Raw genomic sequence first — 26232 nt, forward strand, 5'->3', positions numbered from 1 at the left:
TCGAGGCCAGGTCCCCAGCGGGGAAAGCTCAGGAGAGAAAGGAAAGGAGCTCAAGGTTGTCCAGCAACTCTGAAGGGGGAGGGGCAATGGGGGCCGGGCCAGACCAGGGTCTCAGTAAGGGGGTTTCCAGGGCCCTGGCCACCCAAACAAGCAGGTGGTTTCCGAGAGCATCCAGGAGCAGAAACAACAGAAGGATGAACTTGGGTCAAGGCCTAGGGAGCCCCAAAGTTAAAACCAGAAGAGCCAAACTCTTTCACCAAGGCCTTAGGATGCTGGGGCAGAGATGGGGGGCAGAGCTAAGGGCCAGGTGGACAATGCAGGGGGCAGGGCGAACTGCCTGGGATTGGCTGTGACCAGTTGGGCAGGGCCTGAGCCTTGTTCTCATTGGTCCCGGCTCTGGGTCCAAGGTGGGTGGTCCTGGTGTGAAGGCACTTGGAGGAGCCCCAGGGGTGGCAGCTCCAGGGCCAGCCCCGGGGCAGGGTGGGAGCAGAGTCCTTCCAGCCTGGCTTTCCCCCTGCAAGCTCTTTTTTGGCTTGTGGGATTCATTCATTTTATAATGCATTTATCCCCTGTGTGCGTGCACAAGTGAGTGCTGGGGGTGGTTGCTTGGCAGGTCATTCTGTTCCTTGTACCCTTGAGTCAGAAGGCTTTTGACATCCCCTGCCCCATCTTCCCAGCCTATCAGCTTCTATTTCTCAAGGCCCAGTCCCACTTCCTCCAAAAAGCACCTACTCCCTCATATCCACCAGGCTCTGACCCCCTGCAGCGCACACGTGGCACACACATCGCTGTGAGTCTGCACCCTGAGCCTGCAATCAGACGGTGTGGCCTGCGCCCTGGAAGGCAGCGCCTGCGTCTCACGGTGGATTTCCCCACAGTGCCTCCTGCAGTCCCAGCTTGCAGGAAGTGCTCAATCTGCATTGCTTTCTGTCCCTCGCTCCCAACCGAAGACTTACCTAACCAAGGGCCCATTTGGCCCCGAACCCTCACCCTGCCCTGGAACCAAGGGCACCACCCGCAGTGGCGTTCAGAGTGCGAGAGGACGGGCGGCTCCATGCTTCCCCAGGGTCACGCTTTTCACTCTGCCTCGGGACAGTCTGTGCATTCGCTCACTGGACCCGGAGCTCCGTGAGAGCAGAGACTACTGTGTCCTCCTCTTTCATGAACATGTCCCTGGCACCTAATACCACACCTGGTACCCTGTAGGTGCTCAGTCAACACAAGTTGAATGAAGAAATGGATGAGGCTCGATGCTGGGCGGGGAGGAGGCTGGGAGGGAAGGAGGACCAGCTCAGTGAGGCTTCGGTCCCCCCGCGCAGGTGTGCGAGAGGCAGGGGAGGGTGAGGGTCTGGCCTGAGGTCTCCGGCCCACAGCAAGGCTGTCCCTTTTGAGCTTCACAGGCTCCCTGGCCAGGGGCTACTGTGATGTTTTTAATGAGCTGCAGCCTCCAGGCCAGCCCAGTCTCTCTCTCTCTCTCTCTCCATGTCTCTCTCTCTCTCTCTCTCTCTCTCTCTCTCTCTCTGCCTTGGCGTGTCGATGCCATGAAATCTGGGAAAGTCCGAGCGGCCCACTGTTGGCCCAGCTGTGTTTTGCTTTGGGAGGCCAAATCCCACTTGCCTGGTGGTGTCAGACATTTCCTGTGAACTTGGCCAGCTTTCCCAAGCAGCCGCTGGACTCTCTCCTGATGGCAACTTGGACAGGCCCTTGGTGTCCAGATAAGGGAGTGACATAAACGCAGAGGGCATTCTTGGTGGGGGGTGGGGGACGGTGCAAAATGTCCAGGGAGGAGAGACACTGCAGGGACTGGTGATGGCCAGAGGCCACGTTCAGGAGAGCACTAGACAGAGGCCAAGAGACTTGTGTCTCAGAAAGAAGACGAGAGGGAGGGGTCAGGAGAGTCTCGGGCAGCAGGCAGCACGCCCTGCAGAGAGCCAGACGCGGATTGATGTTGTCCAGCTGCAGCCTGGACTGGCCGCGGGGGGCCTGCAGACTCCCTCCGAGCCCGGGGCTCAGGCTTCTTCCCCAGGCTGGGCAGAGAGCCTACCCCACCTGTGGAGCAAGACCTAGGCAGCTGGGAAGGGCCTTGAGAGACTGGGGGAGGAGGTGGTTACAACAGTCGAGGACCAGCAGGCCTTGGAAAACAGCGCTCCACACCGTGCTTCTCAGACTGAAACAGGCACGTGAATCACCTGGGAACGTGTTAACATGCAGCTTCTGACGCGGCCGGTCTGGGGTGAGCATCTCTAACGTGGTCTCCGGGGACGCTGATGCTGCTGGCCCACGGACCACCCCTGGAGGAGTGAGGTTCTGAGCCTGGGCTTCGGATTCAGGGAATCCTGGAGTCCAATTCTGGACTTACCGGCTGTGTGACATCAGGCAAAATAGCCTAACAGCTCTGAGTCGATAGTCTCCACCTGGTAGGGTTGCAGAGCGGGTGAAATGAGACCCTTTGAGTAGAACACCTAGTAGGGTGCCCGATACGGGTTAGTGGTCAGTACATGTTAGCCATCAGCAGGCTGGTTCTCTCTGCCATGAGGACTTGTGTGGCACAAAGCAGACAGAAAACTGGGGTGCGTGCGTGTGTGTGTGTGTGTGTGTGTGTGCAGACCTGCTCTGGGGAGAAGTTAGAGCCCAGGCCCAGTCTCGGGGGTGGTGTGATCCAGCAGTAGCACCAATAGTGGCTTTTGGCTGGCTTGGGTATTCCACCAAGGCCGTCTCACCAGCCCTATGGGGGCGGGGGGGAGGGAGGTGTCACAACAATTCTCCGAATGGGCGGGACCTCCACTGGGTTTACTCCTTAGTCTGACCGGAGGACCTAGAGGTGGAGCCCTGGGGACATCCTCGGCGGGCTTGATCAGCACTTGGACAACAAGGGGCCTGGAGGACAGTGTTAAGGTAGACAGGCGGGGCTGGCAGGGAGATGCTGGGAAGCTGTGGGCCCCGTGATCGTGGCTCTTAGCGGGCTGTCCCCTGAGAAGGCAGCTGGGGTCAGCCTTCCTTTTATTGTCCCCGTCGGTCTCTCCCTCTTCTTCTCGATCTCCTGCTCCCTGCACACCCCACAAATTTAGCTGCTTAAAACAATGCACATGCATTATCCCACAGTTCTGTAGGTCAAACATCTGACACGGGGCTCACCAGGCTAAAGTCAAGTTATCAGCAGGGCTGAGTTCCCCGAGGCTCTTGGGAGAATCTGTTTTCTTGATCATTCAGGTTGTTTGTTGGCAGAATTCACTTCCTTGCAGTTGTAGGACTGAGGGCCTCACTTCCTTGCTGGCTGTCACTTGAGGGCCATCACATCTAGAAGCCACCCACATTCCTTGGCTTGTGGCCACCTTCCTCTCTTCAAAGCCAGCAACAGAGGGTGAACTCTTCATGTTTTAACTCTGCCCTGTGTCTCCCTCTTCAGCGGAATCTCTCACTGACTCTTCTGCCTCCTTCCACTTTTAAGGGCCCCCTGATAACCCAGGACACTCTCCCCTATTTTAAGGTCAGCTAATTAGCAGCTATAATTCCACCTGCAGCCTTGATTTCCTTTTGCCATTTATATACGTATTCAAACGCATAATACCAGGGAACAAAGATCACGGGGGTCACCCACACACTGCAGCCCACGCCAGTTGGGACCGTCCATCTGCAGTGTAATAGCTCCTCTTATCTAGGGCTTGCCACAAGGACAGCCCTACATGAATCATCTGGCCCGCAAAACCTTTCTGACATCTCCAGCATCAGCTCTCACCACTCGCTCCCCTCATTCACTCTGCTTCTGCCACACTGGCCAACTGGTTTTTCCTCAGATATGCTAGAGATGCTCCCACCTCAGGGCCTTTGTACTTGCTGTCCCCCCTCCCTGGAGCCCTGTGTTCCTTTCCTAGGGCTGCCATAGTGAATGACCACAAACAGGACAGCTTAAAACAACAGAAATGTATTCTCTCACAGTTCAGGAGGGCAGAGCCCAAAATTGAAGTGTTGGTAGGATTGTTCCTTTGGGAAACTCCAAGGGAGAATCTGTCCTATGCCTCTGCCCTGGCATTTGATGACTTCCTGCAGTCCTTGGTGTCCCCTGGCTTGTGGCTGCCTCACCCTAATCTCTGCCTCTGTCGTCACATATTGTGTGTGTGTGTGTGTGTGTGTGTGTGTGTTGGCGGGGTATTCTTTTTATAAGGACACCAGTCATTGGATTTAGGGTCCACTGTAATCCAGTATAATCTCCTCTAACCCTAACTAGTTACATCTGCAAAGACCCTACGTCCAAATAAGTTCATATTCATAGGTTGGCAGTTAGGACTTCAAGAAATCTTTTGGGGGGTCGGGGACCCAATTCAACCGACATTAAACCCTCTTCCCAGATACACCCATGGCTTGGTTCCTTCCCCCTTCCAGGTCTGCTCTTCTCAGTGGGAACCCCACCTATGCTCACCTGATTTTACACTGCACACCCGCAAACACTCCCGACTCCTATCCAAGCACTAACGTCTTGTGTATTTTACTTATGTATTTATTTCTTACCTCAGTAAAACGTCAGGCCCAGGAGGACAGGGCTGTTATGTTTTCTTTGCCAGTGTATCTCCAGCACCTCGAACACGACGGGTCCAGAGTAGAGTGGAGTCAACCCGGCTGAGGCAGCTTGGCTGTCTCCCCGGGGTCTCTCCTTCACTCTCACAAGCCCTGCAGTGGGTTCCCAATGTCCCCGTTCTGCTGACAAGGCTCCGAGGTGGGGGTGGCCGGCCTCTCGGGGGGGCCTTTGTCAGGGGGGAGAGGGAAGAAGGGCAGGGGCGCTAGTGCAGCTCCTGCCGCAGGCCTGGCCTCGGGGGTGGCACCGGGCCACTGGGTACGGGTGGGTGGCATAGGACTCGCCTCCCCAACAGGACCCGGCATTGTTCAGCCCCACGTCGTCGCCACTCGGGCCCTCGTGGGCTTCCCAATGTGTGACCTTTAACCTGCTGTGGTGGAGGGTGAGGCCGCAGGTTTCCTGCGGGAGCGCAGCCTCCCCTCACCCCCAGGCCTTGCCAGGCCTCCTGCAGGGGGTGCGGGGACTCTGCCCCAAGGGGTGGTCTCTGCCAGTCTGCACCGAGACCCGCCACAGGGGGGACCCAGGCATCCTTCCTGACAGAAGGGCAAGGCATTTGCCTAGGAGATGGATGACCCAGAATCAAATGAGGTACCTGAGGAGAGGGCAGCAGGTGCAAGGAAGCGACCCCGGCGTGTGTGCCGGGGAAGAGCTGGGCTTTGCAGTCAGGCAGTATTTAAACCCTAGTGTCCTCACAAACTAGTCGTGCAAGTCGCTTCGCCTCACTGAAACTCAGGTTCTCTGAAGTGGGAAAACAGATGCTCATCTCAGAGGGTGGTTTCGAGAATTCACTGAAATGACGCACATAGAGAGGTCCGTAGGGTGTCTGAAAAACGTGAAACGTCTTACCATGCCTGCGTGCTCCCCCATGCCCATGGCAAATCAGTGAGATGCCTCGCTCGCCAGAAGGGGTTTTCTTCTCCAACCCACAATCTGGGCTTATAGATGGGGAAACTGAGGCAGGACGAAGGTTGGCAGCTAGATGGTGGGCCTGCCCTGGGAACCCAGGAGATCCTGACTCTGGGCCAGTCTGAAGGCTTGCCGGGGTCCTCCGAGCCTTGCTCCAGCTGCAGCCGCCTGCCTCCCACTCCCTTCCTCCGCTCTGGGCTCCAGCATGCTGCCACACGACTTTGCTCACGCCTCTGGGCCACATAATCCCCTGTAGGTCCTCCCTCCTCCTTATTCCAGTCCCTCGGACCCAAGGCTATTCTCCGATATACCTGGGACCTGATGAGAGACCAACTCATGCTAGGAAATCGTGGAAAAGTCCCTTGTCCTCCCTGGGCCTCAGTTTCTATATTTGTAAATCAGAAGCAACAAGTGGATCTTCTCTGAGGTCGAGAGTTAATGGTCTCAGTCTCTGGCCTCCAGCCTGGCCATTTTCCATCCCCGATGGTGAAATGTGCTTACTCCCCCTTTACCCGCTTCCAAGGTCGTTACAAGGACACGTGATGCCTTTCACCAGGGCAGACCTTAGCTCTCCCTGACGGTAAGCCTCAAGTCCTCCTCGGCAAGGCTGCAGTGGGGTTAATCAGCCTACATCTTTCATCCTGCGTCACCCGCTTCCTCAGGGCCACCAAGTGGTGCCTCTGTGCTGGGTTGACTCAACCCTACAATCCTGACTAAGTCAAGCTTTCAGGACCTCCTGACAGTGGGCTGGGATACTTACTTATGCCTTCTGTACATGCCTGGCTCAGTTTCAGGAGCAGCTCCTCACTGAGGCCCTCCCTGACCACCTTTGCAAGGTTTTAACCTTAGAATTAGCCTAAGCCACTGGACACAACACTAGGGGATGTGCTTCACATCATAGTCTCTGGGATGGGTACGGCGCAGTTGTGCAGTGCACAACCTGTGCCACTGTATGTGGTGACCCTGAAACTGGTGACTCTTTCCCAGGAGAGAGATGTCTCCTATTTTCCTATCGTTTAATATTATAAACCCCCAACTTGAGGATGCCCTCATCTGGTTCACCTTTTAATTTCCACAGTGCTTTCTATTTTCCGCTTCCTAACATAACATGTAATTTAATTATTATGTTTATTGTGTACTGTCTGTTTTTCCCCAAGTACAGTGTGAGCTGTTTTGTTCACTGACATATCCCCAGCTCCTAGAATAGTACTCAATAAATAATGGTAAGCACTCAATAAATAAATAAACAACTATCTACTGAATGAGCATCCCTGTCACCATGTATCCTCTGTTGCTGCCTGGAGCAAAGAAAGTTGGTCTCAGGTCCCTTCCCTTCTGAGCTGACACTCAGCCCATCCCCTGGCATGTTGTTGATCAGGAAGGTGGCTCTCCCAATCCTCCCAACAGGTGGGTACCTGCTTGCCCTGTGCCCCTTGGTCTTGGGGGTCTGAAGCCAGGCAGACAGAGAGCAATGCTTCTCTCCTAAGGGTGACTGGAGCACAGCCAGAGCAGGGCTTAGCAAACCCTTAGGAGTTCCAGGAGTCTGTCAGGGGCTGCAACAGCTGTAAAGGGGTCTCCTCCCAGTTTCTTCTATCTCTTGGGCCTTAGAAGAGTCCCATGCCTGCTCTTCCCTGGGGCTGCGGGTTTGGAAGAGGGAGGGCTCAAAGGGGAGTAGTCAGAGGGAGATGCTCACTCGTGGGCCTCCAGCCAAAACAAATGGAAAGGCTTTTGTTTTCCCAAATCTGAAATCACAGAAGCCCTGCTGCTGCTTTCTGAAGACAGTAGAAGAGAACTGTGTCTCAGCTGAGTGCTTCCTTCACCACCCTGTCCCCCTCCCTGCTGTTTGCAGAGGGTTCTGGAAACACTGCCACTTTAAGGTTTGTGTAAGGTTCCTTGGCACTTAATCCCTGCCAGCCCCACCCATCCCTGCCCAGCAGAGACTGCTTGGAGTAGCGGGGTGGGTCTGAAGCATTCCATTTCCACCCAGGAGGAGAAGGAGGCAGGCTGTGTGTGCTGGACCTTTCAGTCCCTGGACACACACCAGGAGATGTCTGTCACATTCATAGTCTCTATGACAGGTACTCCAAGAATTGTGCAGTGCACAGCCTGTGCAGCTGTATGTGGTGACCCTGGACCTGGCTTCTTCCCAAGAGGGAAATGTCTCCCGTTTCCCCCACAAAGCATGTTGCTTCAAGGCAGTCCTCTCCAGCTGGGTTTGGCTGCTGAGGCCCCTCCTAGGTTTCTCCGAAAGGGAGGTGGACCCCTGGACTTTGTAGAGTATTAACATGCACCTCTCTAACCCACACAAATACCCGAGGCCCACGGAGCTCAGGGCCACAGCTGGCCTTAGGGTACTTGAGTGTAGAAACAAAAGGACACAGGCTCTGGATGGACGCAGTCTTGCAATGCTTTCGCTTTCGCTCTAGGCCGAGAGAGCCCGACAGAGGCCGTGAGGAGGGAGGGGCCGGTGTGCCTTCTCTCCAAGCAGCGGAGCCTGCAAATCCTCTTCCTTCCACCATGCTTGGCCCCAGGGCAGACACTTCTGGGTCGATGAAGAGGCCAAGCTCAGGCCTCTTCATGCTCAAGGGAGAAAGGGGCCCAGGGCCTTCTAACACCTCTCCGCTCCCCATGCAGTGAAGTGGGCAGATTCCAGGGAAATGGTGTCTGCTTCCTGCATACTTCTCTTCTCTTCCTGCCTCTCGTATTGAAGCTTGAAAGTGGACATCTGGCCCGAGGTGGCCCCGAAGTCTCTGATGGAGACTGTCTGACTCCCTTTTCTAGGATAATCCCAGAGCTGAGGGTTATCAAGACCCTCCCTAGGGTGGCTTCCAGAGAGGGCCTCCCTCCCAGCCCAGGCCTGGCCCCGGCCCTCTACAGATCTCTGAGATGAGAGCTGTTCACCTCCTGTTTGCCCAGAGCCGGCAGCCAAGTGATGCAGGAGCCAGGAGCACTTCGTCTTCTAATTCTCCTTTCTCATCATCACCACCAACAGGATTTATTGGTGCCTCTGCTCTGTCCCAGGCCTCGCGTAGGTGCTCTGCCCTCCTGGTTCTCCCCACACCAAAGTCACCAGTCAGTTACATGAGGCAAGTGGATGTTGCACAAATGCCTCTGGCCAGTTGTGTCGAGTCCAACGAGGGGCGGACAGATGGAGTGGGATGTGGGATGTTCCTGCCGCCGGGAGGGGGCAAGCGCCCCGGTGCGGAGGGCAGAGAGGCTCCCCATTCTCTCCGCAGCCCTGATCTTAGCCTCCCCTGGTGGTTATGGTGAGGAATGTTTGGGTTACGAAGGGTGGGATGAAGATTGTGGTCGAGGTGACTTTCTATTTCACAATAGGGTGGTGGTTCGGTTAGCCTGGAGCGCAACTTTAGTGTGGTATTAGAACGAGGGTTCCACCTTAGGACTGTGGCTAGGGCGGGGCTCGCGTTGCGCTGGAGTAGACTTTAGGACTGTGGGTTTTCTGAGTGCGGTATAGCTGTTATTTTAAGCTACCATTGGTGGGGCTTTATTGAGTCAGCCGGCGCTACTGTGCAAAGCACTTTACAGGCACCACCTCACTTGATACCGGGGACCATACAGCATAGCGGTCATGAGTCAGACCTCGGCTTCATCTGATTCTGTTGCTCCCCAGCTGCTTGACGTTGTGTGAATCTCTTCACTTCCATGAGTCAAAGTGGATAAAGTGCCGAGTCACATAGCTAAGGGCTCAACACTTGATAGCTGAGACCCTTTCTTTTCTGTATCAGTCAGGGTTCCAGCAGGAAACAGATGGTACACTCAGTGAGGACAATTTGATAAAGGGTCTATTTGCAAAGGTGTGGACAGGGTCAAAGGAAACAACAAGGGAAGCGGAGTATAGGGAAGCCCTTAGCCCTGCAGGTCTAAGAGACAAGGGGTCAGCGGTTACTGGAACCCAGAGTAGCTCCAGCCACAGGAGAGGACCACAACAGGGCTGTGACCTCTGGCAGAGGAATAGAGCCACCACTACCCACAGTGGCCCGTCAGGAGGGAACTGGGGGATCAATACCTCCACTCCGTCTGCTGCCCTCTGCCCTCTTGCTGGGGTCCCATGTGGGCTGAACAGGACTGGAAGACAGAGGGTGAAGGAGCCTCCTAGGGCCCAGAATGGGACAGAGAAAGGTCCACAGAGACAAGTGGAAGATCTCCAGCACCTTAACCATTCCTCACAAGGATCCTATGAGGAGGATACTCCACCAGGAGGAAACTGACAGGAGGGGCCATTCTAGCCCAGCTCCACTCAGGACTCTGGAACCCGTGCTCGTAGCCATTTGGCTAAGTAGCCCCGAGAGCAGGTGAACTCAGGCCAGTGCAGAGCAGCAAGCTTGGCGTGGGAGCTGCCGAGGACTGGGTCAGGCAACGCATCTTGTGTCTTTTCAGGAAACTCCAGAAAGCTGGCGAGAGCCTGGAGGAGTTGTTGGGGCATTAAAACGTTAATGTATACAGTTTCCAGCATCCGACAAAAAAAAGTAGTAACGATGAACATTTTGAGCTTGTGGCTGTACTGACCTAAGTCCTCTAGGATTTTCGTTTGAAAGGAAAGGTTAGGGAGAGATGAAGCCACAAGGTAACAGAAAGACAGTCAATGCTCTTTTTCAGATGCCCCAGGGGGATGCCCATCCCATCCGGTTGCTTTGTAGGGAACTGTGGCTTCTCAGTGAATGTAGCCCTCTGGGGTGGGGTGTGTGTGTGTGTGGAGAGAGAGAGAGAGAGAGAGAGAGAGAGAGAGAGAGAGGGTGGAAAGCTGTGCAGAGAGAACATGCCTCAAAAATCATAATCAGAATGGAGATTTTTCAGGCCCTGTGAATTCTCCTTTTGAGCTCAAGGTTTTCAAATATATATCAGGTTTCACCCCTCGTCTGAGATGCAGAGGAAGTTTCTGATTTCTGGGTCCAGTAGTTTTTCCAGTTATACAATCTGTAAATCTGCCATCAGTTAATTAATTTGCCACTGTCAGAAAAGGCACTGTAAGCTTCCCAGGTGAAAATCACTTTACCAAAGTAAAGTGCTATTATGATAATATTAATAAAAAAGGGACTGTGAAATGTATACTTGTTTCCACTTGTGGAATTAACTGAATCAATGTCTCAGCATTCCTCCTCCAATCACTGGCAGGCACACATGTGCACACACACCCCACCTCTGGAGAGGGGCTAAGGAGGAAGATTTAAGCCTTGCTGTGTAATTTCCCAGAAAAGGATTAGAAAGGGAAAATGGGTGAAATGCAAAGTTATCTGATGACCGAGGTTGTAAGATTGGCGGCTTAGGACCCAGAGGCGTGTGTCTGCGCGTCTATTTGTCTGTCTGTCTGCAGATGACATAGTGAAGATTGCTAAATGATTTCCAATAACAAGATATGAAAACACATAGTTCCTTTGTTAGCCACATAGCTGTGGTTTTGTGTCCGTGATTCAATGTGGAAGTGAGTAGCTGTGACAGGCATTTTGTGGGGGATTTTTTCCTTCTTTTTTCTCCTAAAAAAATATTTGTGAAAGGTCTAAAATTCAAGGAAATCTACTGCTTTTTGAAAAGAAAAAAAATCCCCATTCCTTGCAAAATGAAGATCGCAAATCAAAACCTCTGGAGATACCATATTTCTGCTTCCAGCCAGTCGCCCACGCTCGGTTTCCTCCCAGAGCCTGGGCTCCTCACTGCTACCTAATGTGTCCACCCAAGGGTGCACCCAGCCAGCGGGGGTGGGGAGGTGGGGGGGGGGTGGGGGTGGGTAGGGGTTGCATCAGAGGCCTCTGGAGGGAATCTGGTACTCCAAGGGGCGGGGGTATCCTCTTGAGACGCCAGCCAAGCCACACCCTTGAGGAACAAACTGATTCCACATTTCTTTCTTTTTTTGGAGGTTCTTGGGTCAAGGTCAGAGCCCCTACAGCAGGCAATAGTGTGTGAGGGAGCAACTGTGGCATAATTGATGTCTTATTGTTAGATACGTCTGGGTTTGAATCTCAGCTCTGCCACTTAACAGTTATGCTGCCCAGAGCAAGTGATTTAACCTCACGAGCCTCAGTTTTCTCATCTGTAAGATGGGGATGCCTGCCACTAATAGAATTGTCGGGAAGATTTACTAACATATGTAAATGCATATACGCACCTTTTAGGTGTCCTATGAATGGCACCAACTCTTATTTGTCCCTAGACTCTGGGATTACCTGAGCCCTTTGTTTATAGCGACAGCGGTAACTGGAAACTCTGAGAGTTTCCCCAGACCACTTGAAGGTGTTTCTGGCTCTGGTGAGGTTTCCTATCTTAGCCAAGGGTGAGCAGCATGCTGGGGACTGTTATCCACCAGAGGTACAGAGCTCAAGCCTTGAGAGCCCATCCCAGCACCTCCCTGCCCGGTGGTGATAGTGGGCAAGTAAACAGCTTCTCTGTGCCTCAGTTTTCTCTTCTGTAAAATGGGGAATGATAGTTTTTATAGCATAGGTTTGCACTAATCAAGTAAAGCGTAGAAAAATCACACTCTCAAGCGTAAAGAGCCTAGTAAAAATTTTAAAATGAAGTGTCTGTAGCAGGTATATGGTACATAATTGGTTGGTAGGTTTGGGATGAGCGAAGGCTTCTCAGATTGGGCGCCCAGGTCTTTTAGAAATCTCCTTTTGTTTATGGTCCTGGGGAAGAGTTCCAGGCCCTGGAAGAGCAGGTTGGCTGAAGGCTGCCAAGACTTTGACCAGCCCCTGAGAAGCATATCCTTGACCCAGGCACCAGCTGCCTTTGTCTACAATGGGCCTGTCCGGGTGGGGTAAACTCATCTGAAGTCACAGGCCTGTGTTTGCTGTCCTATAAGGCAGGCCAGCTAAGCTCTGTGTGTGTGTGTGTGTGTGTGTGTGTGTGTGTGTGTGTGTGCGCGTGCGCCTGGGCACACGTGCCCGCCAGGGGTTGGGGGAACATACATGGAAGGAAGATGGGTCCCAAAGACCACAGGCTGGGAACTCGGGGTTCAAGAGGTGGGCGTCTCATGGCCCATTTGGTGGTGGCGAGACGTACCAAGTTCTTCATGGCTTTGGGAAGTGGTCCAAACTCAATCCCCTCAGCCTCAAGTTCTCTCCTCTGATCTGTAGCACTTTCCAGGTGCCCATACGCCCTGACTCGTGTTTTCTTTCCCTTCACCTCTTCACCCCTCCAACCACTTCCTTTTTTCACTTGCTTCTCTGTCACTCATGCAGCAGCAGCTTGTGGTGAGAGTGAGGGTGCAGTGCTGGGAGGAGTGTGATAGACCTGGTTTGAATCCTGGGTTTTGCCATTCATGAGACACGTGAGCTAGGGCCAGAGACTGACTGTCTCTGCAACGCAAGTGCTTCACAGGTGCTGTGGGGATCGTGAGAGCCGCCTTGCAGGGCACTGGGGACCTTTCTAAAGTGATGTTTGTTCTGTGCCTGAGTTTCCGTAAACAGAGCAGTTACTTGAACCAGTGGGTGTGTGTGGAGTACTGTGGCTCCACAGACTTCCCTGCCTCACCTCTGCCTCACCCTGGGGACCACAGATGCCCTGAGAAAATGTCTGGGGGGCAGGGGTGGGGGAGGAGAGCACTCTTGGCCAGGCACCTGGGTGGTCAGTGTGGGTGGGAGCTCCAGGGAGGAGTTGTCCATGATCGCCTTCCTAAGAGACCATTTTTAACCTTATTCCTTCCTGGTAAAAACACCTTCCTTCAAGGCTTCCCTTTTATACATGAGACCCAAAGGATAAGGCTCTAAAGCTCAGACCCAAAGCATAGCTCTCAAGCCACGATATAGTGTAGAGGTTTAGAGTACAGGCTCGGGAACGAGATGCAGATGCAGGCCTCCTGTGTCGGATCCCCAGCTCTGTTAGTCATTGGCTCTGTGACCTTAGGCAAGTTACCTAGCAACTCTGTGCCTCACCTGTAAAATGGGAATAATCATAATACCTACTTCCTCATATAATGATGATTAAATTAGTTGATATACATAAAGTGCTTAGAACAGTACCTGGCAAATAAATGTAGCTATTTGCTGTTATTTGTTGTCATCCTTGGCCCTTCCTTTTTTCCCTTTAACCAGACACACCTCCTTACCCCCTGAGCACCATCACCAGCACATTCTTGCATTTGTCCCTTTGCACTCGTGGTTCTCTCACCCTTGGGTGGACTCTGTCCTCCCCATGCCTTCCTCCAGCTAACACCACACAACTTCTAGAAAGTCTTCCCCAGGCATCCAGACCCAGGGCTACACCTGCGTAGGGAGGCCTGGAGCATCTTGGCCAGGCAGCTCACCTGACTACCTGCTGCTTTTCCACTCTTGGATTGTAGGAAACACTCATGTGCAGGGTCTTCTCCCAGGACCACTGTGCATGGTGTGGGGCAGGGGGCGCGTTGCACTCTACACAAAGGTCAGGAGATGAATGGGGCTAAACTCTAGCCTACGTTCCGCTTGCCCAGCCCTGGCACCATGCTACGTCAGCCTGAAGGAAGCAGGGCAGCCTCTGTAAACTGGCTGCCCAGGGCCCCTTTTGTAATCCACACAAAGGAACCAGGTGTGCCAGCCCTCCCCTGCCTCCTGCTTCCCTGCCTGCATTGTAAGCCCTCGGTGGGCCAGATGCTTTTCCCTCAGTGCCCATGTGGGACCACGCACCATCTGAGGTGCTCACAAGTGGACCTTGGAAGTGGTTAGATGATGAATTCATGACATCCAGGTTCCCCACAAGCTGACACGTCTTCCTGGGGGAACTTGGAGCCAAAGGCTTCAGACTGTTCATTGGCCCTGGATGGCTGTGAGGTGGGACCTGGCCTGGGCTGGGGAGATGGCTCCAGTGAGGCCGGAGTGCTGGGAGCCACAGAGTTCAATGTTCAGTGTGATGACTATCTGGGGGGCGGCAGCTGTCTGCCCAGCGCTGTGATGACTCCATGAAGGATATAAAGAGGGTAAGGGGCTTCCTTGGTGGTGCAGTGGTTGAGAGTCCGCCTGCCAATGCAGGGGACACGGGTTCGTGCCCCGGTCCGGGAAGATCCCACATGCCGCGGAGTGTCTGGGCCCGTGAGCCATGGCCGCTGAGCCTGCGCGTCCGGAGCCTGTGCTCCGTAACGCGAGAGGCCACAGCAGTGAGAGGCCCGCGTATCGCAAAAAAAAAAAAAAAAAAAAGAGGGTAAGATCCAGTCCCCTCCTTTCCCCTCTCGGGGTCTGTATCCCTGGCCATGCTGCAGCCCTTTGGGTGGTCTAGCTGGGCCCAGAAGGAGGCAGAGGAGCTCCTGGAGAGGCCCTTCCTTTATCTCCTTCCTGGCTGGAGGGAGAGGGCGATCGCTCAGCAGTTTGACACTTGGACAAAATGAAACTTACGTAGAAAATGAGGGGCATTTCCTGGGGCCCTGGGCAGCCCTTCAGGGCACCTCCTCCTCCCCTCTCTGCCCCCTGAGGTGCCCTAGATGTGATCCCCGGGCCTGGGCAGCCCACTCCAGCTTCCTGCCCAGCACCCTGGCCCATCCAGGAGAGAAGAAAGGCAATGCAGAGTCTCAGGGAGCAAGGGCTTGGCGGCCCGTGAGGCAGGCCGCTCAGTGGCGAAGCGTTCGCAGCTGACCGAGGCATGAGGGGTCTGGAGGGTGGAGGGGCGTGAGGAGGCTCAGAGGGGTCTCTGGACATCTGGGACACTGAGGCAGCACCTACGTAATGCTGCTCTAGAGGTGGGAGCCAGGCCTCAGGCCCGGGCTCGGTGTCCCACAGACGATGCCCCAGACGTGCACAGCTCCACCAGCCTTCGCCTCTTATCCGCCTGCAAGGAAGCAGGGTGCTGTGTTCTCTCCCCAGCTACTGGGCGAGCGGAGCAGGGTGCAGTTCTGAGCAGGCGAGGCTCCCTGGGTTCTGCCCCCTCCCCACCCTCAGCCTGGCAGGGGCATCCCCTGGGGTCTGTGAGCCCGAGCTCCGGACCTCTCAGACCTGGCTGTGGCCACGGAAAAAACTAAAGGTGCAGACCTCAGAGCAGGGGGATATGACTCACAGGTGGCCGGGGGGGCCTCAGGCAGAGCGGTGAGGCCGAAGGGGTCGGGCAAGTGGGCACAGCAGGACCGGCAGCAGGAGAGGTCTTGAGACCTGCAGGGGAGGCCAGCTCTCGGCCCTTCCGGGAGGGCAGCAGGGTATGAGGGTCCCAGTGTTGGGGATGCCGGAACTGTGTGCCAGGCAGTGGGAAGGGGCTGGGTCCCCCAGGACTGCCCCACTGAGCATGCCACCCTACTTGTCTCTCAGATGTCACGGGCCCAGAGCCCCGCCCTGAGCAGGAATGGCTGCTGCTTCCTTTCTGGCACGGGGTGGGGGGGTGGGGGGTTAGAGGCGAGGACCCAGGTCCTCGATCCCAAGGACAAGGTGCTCAGGCCTCTCCAGGGACCACCATGTCGCCAGGCAACCCTGGCTTTTTAGACATCCTTCCTCAGGCCATGCTGAACCCTGCTCCCCTGTGACCTGGTCCTGGGTCCATGTCTTCCGGAAATCCAGTCTCTTTCCTGCCACATCCTCAGGACAGCAAGGTTTAAAAGGGTGCTGATTCCCCTAGGCCAGGACAGTCAGGGAACCCAAGTGCCTGGGGACAAAGAATGCAGTGAGGGTAGCCAGGGAAACTTTTAACCACATAGCCAAGATAGACTTTCCCGGTTCAAATCCAGACTCCTCCATTTTCTATGCTGTGCTGTCCAATGCAGGAGCCATCAGCCACAAAGGGACTATTTAAATTTAATTTAATGTAAAACTCAGGCACACCAGCTGCATTTCCAAGTGCTTCAAAGCCACAGTGGCTAGTAGCTAGTATATTGGATGGCACAGACTATAGAGTATTTCCATCACCACAGGAAGTTCTACTGGACAGTGCAATTCTAGATGAATGACCTTGGACAAGTCCTTAACCTCTCTGTGCCTCAGTTTCATTTTCTGAAAAACTGGGGTTAATAACAGTACCTAGCCCCTTAAGGTGGTTGTGAAGATTAGATAACATATGCAAATAGAACAATTAATACACAGCACAGAGTTAGTGCTCAATAAATGTTCATTATTACTGTCTAGGACAAGAGGGGCAGAGTTCAAGTCTTCCCCTCCTTACAGTGACACCTGGGAACCCACCAACCTGGCACCTCTGATACCCAGAGGCTGGGGAGTGATGGCTGCTGTCTTAGCCCAGCCTGGGCCACACCTGCTCAGGCCCCCAAACTATGCATCACCTAGAATCAGCAGGCTCCTCGCTTTGTGCCAAGGCTGTGGTGTCCCCTCCTCTTCGCCCACCAAGGCTGGGTGCCCCCTTGTTCCCTGCCGGGGCAGGGCAGGTTTGCAGCGGGGGCTAGAGCGTGATGTCTGGAAACACTACCTTGGGTCCCTGGGGATTAGGCACAAGGGCCACCTGACTGTGGCCTGGGCTTGAGGCCTGGACAGCGAGGAGGAGAGAAGGAGCAGAGCTCTGCGAGGGCTTCCCCCTGCCTCTCCAGGACCCAGATTCTCAGGGGAGACTGAGCCACTTGGGAGGCGCCAAGGTGTGTTCGATTGTAACGAGCTGGGCCTGCAGTTACAGGAAGGCCCGGAGCAGGGATAGAGTTCAAGGAGCGCCCTCCTGTCTTGGTGCTCTCTCCCTGTCCCCTCCTACCTCTCTGACATCTCCACAGCCTCTTTCTTGGTCTGCCCCTCAAGCCTTGCTGCTCCCCAGACCCCCTCCTCTGCCCTTATTTATTCTCTCTTTGCTCCTGTATTTCTCAAAGTGTTTCCGTGTCAGAGCATCTGGCAGTCATAAGGGATACCATGAGCTATCAATGTAATTAATTCCATAATTAGAACTGGGAACAGTTTTACTAGCAGAAACTATGATGATCATCTGTGTGTGCAAAATAAAAACCCGCTATAGGCACACGCACGTAGCCATGTAGACAGCAAGCTGTCGAGTGAAGTGTGATGGGCTGTTGCCACATTTTCCCGTCAGTGTTCCTTTTTGGCTTGTCAGTTGCTTTATCGCACGCTAGCAGGCAAGCGGTAGCAGGCACCAAAGGTTGGAGACAAATTTATGGGAGCAAAGCCCAACACGGGGACCAGTCTCTTCATTAACACATTTCCCTTTTTGAAACAGGCAAGTGTAAGCAGAGTCCAGCAGTGGAACTCTGAGTCGTGGTTTGTTATGAATACTCTCCCCGAGTAATATGGTCCCTGCAGCCCCACCTCTCCACCAGGACTCCCTTGACTGTGTCTGCAGTCTGTGTCTGCAGCCTCTCTCCTGAGTGCTGCCTCCTGGGTATTTCCATCTGCTTCTGACATCCATCCTGAGGCACCAGCACTCACCATGTCCCAAACTGAGTCACTTCTTGGATCACTCCTTGAGATCTTGGAATGTCCTCCACCCATTTGTCTAAGCCACAGCTGGGAACTCTCTATGTATTAAATATCCCCTGAATCCCGATCCTCTTCTTGGTCCCATCCTTGGTCCCTGCTAGCCTAGAGCCCAGCCAAAGCCTTCCAGCTGGACTCCAGCCCTCCCCTCTCTGGTCTATCCACCACCAGGTAATCTTTCATCAAAGTAATAAACATTTGAAAAGGCCCATCCCACCATGTCCTAGACCTGCTTGAAGACCACCTGCACCTCAAGGCTAATGTATGGCTCCCGCTGTACCTCCACACATGTGCTGGGATGCTGGTTCCTTTGCTCAGTCTCCACTGGAGCAGAGAGGGCAAGAGAGTCTTTGCCACCCTTGGACCTGGATACCTGGCACGTGGCAGGCATTCAGTAAGTGCTTCTTGAATGCATGAAAGAGGGTGGGCTTCTCCAAAATCTCTAGGGACTCCCCCTTACCCATTCAGTACAGCCCAGACACCTCCCTGATATTTCAAGCCCTCCACGATATGGACCCGAACCTATTCTTCTTTAATCCCTCACAGCCTCAGTGAAATGGCGATAGAGAAATGACAAATGGTGGGGTGGCTTGAGGATGGACTTACCTGGTTTGGTAACCTGGCTTCTGCACTTAGGAGTTCTGCGACCTTCAGCAAGGTATAGAACCTCCCTACCCTCTGTTTTCTTGACTGTAAAATGGGGGATAATGAGTATCTAACTCTTAGGGTTACGGAGAGGATTTCATGAGATAATGCATGTGACATGCAATGTTGGCATGCAGCCCGGCACAGCACAAGCATTCATCAAATTGTAGCACCAGTTTCTTCCCCATGCATCCACTTCCCACTCCCCCCCAACACACACACACACACACACACACACACACACACACACACACACAGGAAACCACTTATTAATTCTCAGGGTATCCTTCCAAGGTTGCTTTATGAATATGCAAATAAATTCATGCTTATTTTCTCTATTTTTACACAAAAGTTTACATGCCCCACACCAGGAGTCAGCAAACTTCTTCCACAAAAAGCCAGATAGTAAATATTTTAGGCTTTGTACAACATATGGTGTCTGCAACTACTCAGCTCTGCCACTGTAGAGCAAAAGCAGTTTTAGACAATGAGTGTGACTGTGTTCCAGTTAAACTGTATTTATGGAAACAAATTTGAATTTCATATCGCTTTCTCATGTCATGAAATATTATTCTTCGTTTGATTTTTTCCAACCATTAAAAAGTATAAAAAACCATTGTTAGGTCACAGTCTGTACAAAAACAGTCGGTGGGCCAGATTTGGGCTGTTTTTTCACTTTTCTATATATCTTGGAGAGCTTTTCTGTGGATGTAAAAGGGCTGCATCTTTCTGTTTTGAGGGCATAGCACTCCATCCCGTGGATGTCTCTTAGTTTGTTTAACCAATCCCCTACTAAGGGACACTTAAATTGTTTCTATTCTTTACAAAATATTTTGCTATTACAAAACAGTGCTACTATGAATAATCTTGTTCATCCATCATTGTGGACGTTTACAAGTGTCTTAGGTCAGTTCCCCCTAGAGGCGGAGCTGGGACGTGAATTCAGGTGTGTGTGTGATTTACTCGGGAAGGGCTAAGGGCGGGAGGGAAGCAGAATGGAAAGGCGGAAAGAGCCAAGCAAGGATTGGTCCCGGGAAAATCAAGCCAAAGCCTAACAGAGGGCGGAGCTTGGACAGCTGTCCCACCTTGAAGCAAGGAGGCGGGGCTTTTAAACTTCCGGTTCAGTCAGTCATTGGCTTCGTGGCCATGATGGTGGGAGGAGCTTGTCAGGTGGTTGTCTTCCGTCCGGAGCACAGCTCAGGGAGAGCCAGTGTGGGGTGCACCGGCCGCAAAGGGGACTGGGCAGGGCGGCAGCAGTGCCTACCACAGCAGGTGTATCTGCAGCACAGCCTCGGAGGTGGACCTGCAGGGGCAAAGCATTGATGCATTGCGGTGTGGATAGACATTGCCAAATTGCTCTCCAAATGGGCTGTGTCGACTTACATTCCTACCAGCAACATCTGAGTGTCTGTTTCTGCACAATCTCACCAAATTAGTCTATTATTAAACTTTTGGATTTTTTGCTAATCTGATGGACTGAAAAATGCTATCTCAAAGTAGTTTTCATTTGCACATCCCTTAGAATGAGAAAAGTTGAGCCTACTTTCATGTGTTTAAGAAACATTTGGGGCGGTGGGAGCACATCCGCTCGCCACCTGGGGACCCGCGCCGCGCTCCCCGACCCCGCCCACCCGACGCCCATTCCCCCGCCCTCCGCTCGCCCGGGTTATAATTGCCTCTCCCCACCCGTAGGGGTTATTTTGGGGGTGGTTGCAGGTGGCGGCGGAGGCGAGGAGGCGAATTGTGTCTCCTTTCCCGGGACGGGGGAGCGGCGTCGGAGGCCACGGTTTCCAGGGTCCCTACCTATGGGAGGAGTACTTCCTTCTTTCCATTGACACCAAGCTTGGCCATGGGACTTGACCAAAGTCAATGGAAGATGAGAAGTGATATAGGTCATGTCTAAGAAGAAGCTTTGGAAGCCAATGCATGAATTTATTTTGCTCATTTTCCTCTGCCACAGGAAAAACAGGTGCCAGATAAAGGCTTTTTGTTTTGCCAGGATTCCAGAATGAAGATACCTGTAACCAACCCAAAGTCAACATAACAAAAATGAGAAATATATTTTTGTTCTAGTAAAACAGTAGTTCTCAAAGTGCTATCTGTTAGCCCAAGACCCTTTAAGGGTTAGAACTATTTTAATAATAATACTAAGTTCCTTTTTCATTGTGTTGACAATTGCACTATGGTTCATAAGCCGTGGTGGGGAAAACGGCTGGTGCCTTAGGAAAAGTCAGTGCAGTTCCTTCAAACTGTGCTCTTTGTCACCATATATTTATAGTAAACAAAAAAAATTATACTTGAGAAGGTACTTGATGAAGCAATGAAACATTAATTTTTAAAAATCTTGATCTTGCAAAAAAAAGAAACGTTTGGGGTTTTTTTTCTGTGAACAGTTCTTATTCCTTTGCTGACTTTTCTTCTAGGGCTATTGGTTTGGTCTGTCTTTTCTGTTTCTAGGAGCTCTTTAAATATTATGGAGATTGGTTCTTTATCGTGATATGAATTGCACATATTTTTCCCATTTTGTCTTTTGTCTTTTTACTTTGTTTAAAGTCATTTTGGCCAAGCAGAGGTTTTTGATCATAGGGTTGGTTGTTTGGACAAGTAAATGATATGTTATGTAAAACACCTAGAATGATGTCCACTACTTGGTAGGCACTGAATGGATGTTATTTTCCTTCCCTCCCTTCCCTTCCATGCTATGCTTTATCCAACTGTGCTCATTATCCTTCCTTAAATATGGCCCATGTTTCCCACCTTCACGTGTTTTCTTATGTTACTTTTCTTATCTGGAATGTCTTCCCCCTCATTTTGGACTGTGAAATTCCTACCCTTCTCTTAAGCCCCAGCTCAAATGTCATGGTCCTGCTTACATCTGAACTCCTGTACCTCTGTTAGCCATCAGAGTCCACCTTGGATCCTAGTAATATACACACATTTATCATGCTTTTCCTGAGCCTCAATTTCCTTACCTATAAATTGGAGTTGCTGGGGAAAATAGAGATTTATTTTTATTACAACATAATGCGTGTTTACTGTAAAACTGTAAAAAAAAAAATTTTTACTGAAAAAAATCTAAAAATATGAAAACATAAAGTTTAAAACAGTAGTTACACATACATAGGCATTCTCATCCCCAAGGGGCAACCACTGTTTACAGATCCTCCCAGACCTTTCCTACGCCTATATAAATATCTGTAGGGAAGAGAGAAAGGTTTTTCTTCAAACAAAAACCTGGAAGTATTACTGTCCATATTATTCTGCAACTTACTTTTTTCATTCAATAAAATAACATGAATAAGATGAGGCATTTAAAAAAACAAGATGATGCATTTAAAGTACATCCTTCAGTGCTCTGTCCGTGGGAGCTGTAATTATTCTATGTACCTTGCAGTGAGGTTTTTAAACTTTCTTTTGGCAGCAGAACACTTAGCAAACAAAATAGTATGTGGAAACCCAGTTATCAATTAGATAGAGTGGAGCCACCAGGCTAAGGTGAAAGTGGGTGGGAAGGAGGGCACGGAGCCCCTCACCCACTCGTCTCCCCATCACTGTTTGAGAACCTTAGTGAGTTGGGCAGAATATGGGGGCAACATGTTCAGCTGAGTGGCATTATCATGGGTATGCACTGTCCAGGGAGTTTCCACTCAGGTCTGAAGATCCCAGCCAGCTGGGATGGAAGGTTGTTTCCCAAGTTAGTTGAAAGAGCCGGAGAGTCCTCAGGCCAGAGCACATCTTGGTGGATCATACCCAGTGGCTCCTCCTTGGCTCCATGACGGTCTGTGATGAGTTTTCGTTGGTCCATGAAGAAATGAAAATCTCAATGAGGTGAGATTTCCACGAAGTTAAGCTTATTCAAATATTTCTTATTGGCATTGAAATGTCTTTTCTTTCATAAAATTATGGTGGTAATAATTGGGAGTTGCGTGTGTGTGTGTGTGTGTGTGTGTGTGTGTGTGTTTTAATGTCTTACCTAAATAAAAAGTGGGCAACTTTATGTTGGTCCCCTACATCTGTTTCAAAATTTTACTGATCCATGAAATCCTGAAGTCTAGAGAGATGGAGGTTCCAGTCAATTGTGGCAGCTCTGCCAGGACCTCCTTGGAACAATCCCAGAGAGAGAATCTTGGGCCAGGCGAGTCTGAGAACATTTACGCTATCCTTTAACGAAATCAAAGCGGTTCTTCCAAAGCTGAGAGTGGACAGAGCCCCGCTCCGGGGACTTTAGTCAAAGAAAGTCACCTTCCCAGTGCAGCTCTCACTTGCCTCTGTTGCTACCACTCTCTAGGAGCCAGAGCTGAGCTGAGGACCTGAAGCCCTTCACACATGGGGTGGGGGGCCCTCCCTCCCTGTCCACCTCCAAGGACTGGTCTGGGGTTTATGAAGGGAGATAGCTGACTCTTTAGAGGGGTGTTTTCAGTGTAAGACATAGGACCTACCAAAGAACCAAGACTTCCTTCTTTACTTGGCTGTGAGCCTCTCAGAAGGTAGGACTTTTTGATTTGTATTGTTTAACCCGAAATCCCCATCACAGCAGTAGATGACAATGGATTGAGCTCAGAAGGCTGTGGTTGTTAAAAATGTATTGACACCAGATTAGTCCCTTGGCCTTTTATATGTAAGGATGCTTGGGCAGTATAACAAGATATTTGAGGTGTCTTTTATTCCTCTTAGATGAAGAAGAATTTTTAGTGGCTTGGGGAGAGGTATTTTGTCTGAACTATAGCTAGCACTTTCTTTTCTTTGTTCATGTGATTTTAAAGATCTGGTATAGTTTTCAACTTGTGACCACTTATTTATATTTTCAAAATAATCACATGGTGTCACTGTTCCCCTTGGTCCTCACCATAGCCCAGTGAGGTGGGTGTCACTATTCCTGTTTTACTGATTAGGAATCTGAGTTTCAGGGAATCTCAGTGACTGGTCAAGTAGAAGGCAGAACTGACATCTGCCTGGCCCAACTCCTGTCCTCTCTTCTCTGTACAGACAGGTCCTTTCTACAACTAGGGAAGACATTTTTTTCTTCTCTGCAAAGTTAAACCTTTGGCCCTTAAGGGATTTGAACTCAGGAATCTTGGGGCCATTAGCATTGAGTTCCAACTAGAGAAACAAGTGATGGCAACAGTAACAACAGTGACAGCAAATGACCAAGAAAGAACCCTTTGAGTTTCCACCTTGACCAGACTGGAGAGCTCTTTGTCAGCATCAAGTTCAGAAATGTCCCAGGTGGTCCGGGCAGAACCTGAACTACTCCCTTTAGCTCCCTGGGTGCTCTGTGATGCTGACACTAAGCTGAGCCATGGCACTGGCTTGGTACCGCCAGGAGGAGACTTCCACCGACCCACCAGCTCACTTACCTCTCACTCTTTGGTGAACTCTTGGAAGCCATTGGAAGGATTGTGTTTTCCGCTGCAGCTGGCTGTGCTGACCTCCTCCTCGGAGTTAGGAGCAGGTGCCTGAGGGTGGAGCCCCCAAATCTGGTCCATTACAGCTCCCAAAGCTTCTGGGGTGGCTAACGGGCCCTCTCTCTCACTCCAGCCCTCAAACTCGGGGAGCAGGCTGGGGCATGTTTGGGGCTGTCAGGGTGAGTATTTGCTGCTGGTCGCACTGGAAGAAGCGCAGTGGTGAAGCTCACGGGAGCCAAGTCCCAGGCCAACAGGGCTGGGGAAGGGCTGGAAGGTGCCCAACTCTGACACCTGTGCTGCTCTGGCTTCTGCCAGGAAGGGATGAGAGGGAGATTGCTCGTGGCCTGGACACCCGGGGCCAACAGAACAGGAGTAGGGACGATGGAGGGAGAGGGTCCCAGGACCCACTTGGGCAAAGAATCCAGTGGAGAGGCTAGGGGTGGGACCTACGGGAGGAAAGAGCACCACCCCAGGCCTGAGCAGAGGCTTCTAGGCTGAGTTTCTGTCATGGTCTGGGCTGCTCTGTTGGGTGGCACAGGAGTCGAGCTCTGCTGGATTGGAGTCCTGGGGCCTGATTTACCTGTTGTATAACCTTGGGCAAGTAATTACTCTCTCAGTTTCAGTGTCTACACTGTGCTCACACCCACCACAGTCCAGACCCTGTCATGTATACAGTGGTTCATATACATTTTGACAGTGACAGAGTATTTACAACAAGGCTGCCTTGTAGAATGACCTGCCTTATAATAAACACATAAAGAACCGTTCAAGTTTATGAGCAAACAACTCAAATAGTTAAGATATCAAAGGACACGAGCAGAAAATTTTCACAAGTGGTAAATAGATGTATGAAAAAAATTCAACCTCAGAAATGATAAAAAAAGGTAGCTAAAGCAACATTGAAGTATCATTTATGATGATGATGATGATGAAAAATTAATAATACACTGGCGAGGCTGTGTATAATATAATAATGCTGGCGAGGCTGCACGCTGAATGGGACATTTATACAACCTTTTGGAGAGCAGTCCTCCAGTGTATACCTAGAGCCATAAATGTAACCTCTGACTTGCCCAGAATACCCAGCCAAAGCCTGGCAGTTCTACATAGGGGTAGGCACTCCCACCGAACTAGCCATTCTAGTCCACAGAATTAATCCTAAAATAATAAGCCTTTTCAAAATGTTTCTTATAAATATTTTTCAAATACACAGAATAAAAACAGTTTAATGGATCCCCCTATACTAAAGGAATATTTTAACCGAAGAAAAAAATCCATATGAGTCAGGATGCCCACAGTTAAAAATTAAAAAAAACAATCTAAGTATATAACAGGAGAATGTCTGAATAAATTGTGATTCATCTTCAGATAGACTACCTTGTAGCAGTTAAGATGATCAATATGAAAATTGTGGAATTGTATAAAGTACGATCTAATGTTAAGTGAAAAATCAGAGTTTAAATGGTATCTGCAAGTGATGACAATAGTGTAAGAACATATACTTGAGCAAAGGTTGAAAGGAAATATGCCAAAGTATTTGCCGTGTTGGGGTAGGAGGATGATGAATTCACTTTTTTTCTCCTTGAACATTGGTGTTATATTATTTTTACAATAACATTAATCAGAGGGGTATTCAGGGCTCTGCCCCCGAATCAATCTGTTAACGTGTATTTGCTGGGCACATGTTCCACAAGCAATTTGTATGAAAGGTTGTATTAAGAAGTGGCAAGAAGCAGGCACAGGACTCAGTTTTAGGGCAAGGGCTGGTCCATCAGAGTCTCAAACTCTTCAAATGTCAGAGCTACATGGGACCAATCTAACACCTTTATTTTGCAGTCGAGGGCCCTGAGGCCCAGGGAGGCTCAGTGACTTGCCCAGAATACCCAGCCAAAGCCTGGCAGTTCTACATAGGGGTAGGCACTCCCACCGAACTAGCCAGCTGGCCTTAGCCCTGTTCCCCTGTCTCAGGGCACCTCCGTTTTCCTGGAGTTGGCAAGAAGGCAGCCAGAGAACACTCTTCTAGTGCAGAGGCGGGGGTGGACGTCCTGAACAGGAAGGGCACAGAGACACTGTTCCTGGGATGCAAACCCCATGCCCCGGTTGTCTCCACAGGACCCTGAGTGGGCTCAGCCAGACACACGCCACCCAGCAGCACGTGGGGCTGTCCCAGACTGTCCGACTTTATCTGGCCACTGCGGCCAATGGCCAGCTGACCTCCAATGCCCTGCCCATGGGGCCAGGCCCTGAACGGAAGGATGGTGCCCAGCAGGCAGCATATCTGGGCCACCCGTCATCCTCCTGGGGTAAGGACAGCCTGGCTCTAGGTCCTCAAAGAGCAGGGCATCTAAATCTTGGACCTCCTTCTCCCCACCTTTGCTTC

The 26232-nt window shown here is 51.4% G+C and overlaps 1 protein-coding gene across 4 annotated transcripts in view; it reads left to right on the plus strand.

The window, feature by feature from the left end:
* The window catches only part of LTBP2 (latent transforming growth factor beta binding protein 2), a 96984-nt gene that overhangs the window by 21036 nt on the left and 49716 nt on the right, over positions 1 to 26232 (plus strand). For all 4 annotated transcript variants that reach the window (XM_079912864.1, XM_079912865.1, XM_079912866.1 and 1 more), the window contains exon 4: positions 25965 to 26155. In XM_079912864.1, the coding sequence (XP_079768990.1) occupies positions 25965 to 26155 (191 nt within the window). The remainder of the gene's footprint in view (positions 1 to 25964; positions 26156 to 26232) is intronic.

Source organism: Stenella coeruleoalba (genome assembly GCF_951394435.1).
Source record: "Stenella coeruleoalba genome assembly, chromosome: 2".
Lineage (NCBI taxonomy): Eukaryota > Metazoa > Chordata > Mammalia > Artiodactyla > Delphinidae > Stenella > Stenella coeruleoalba.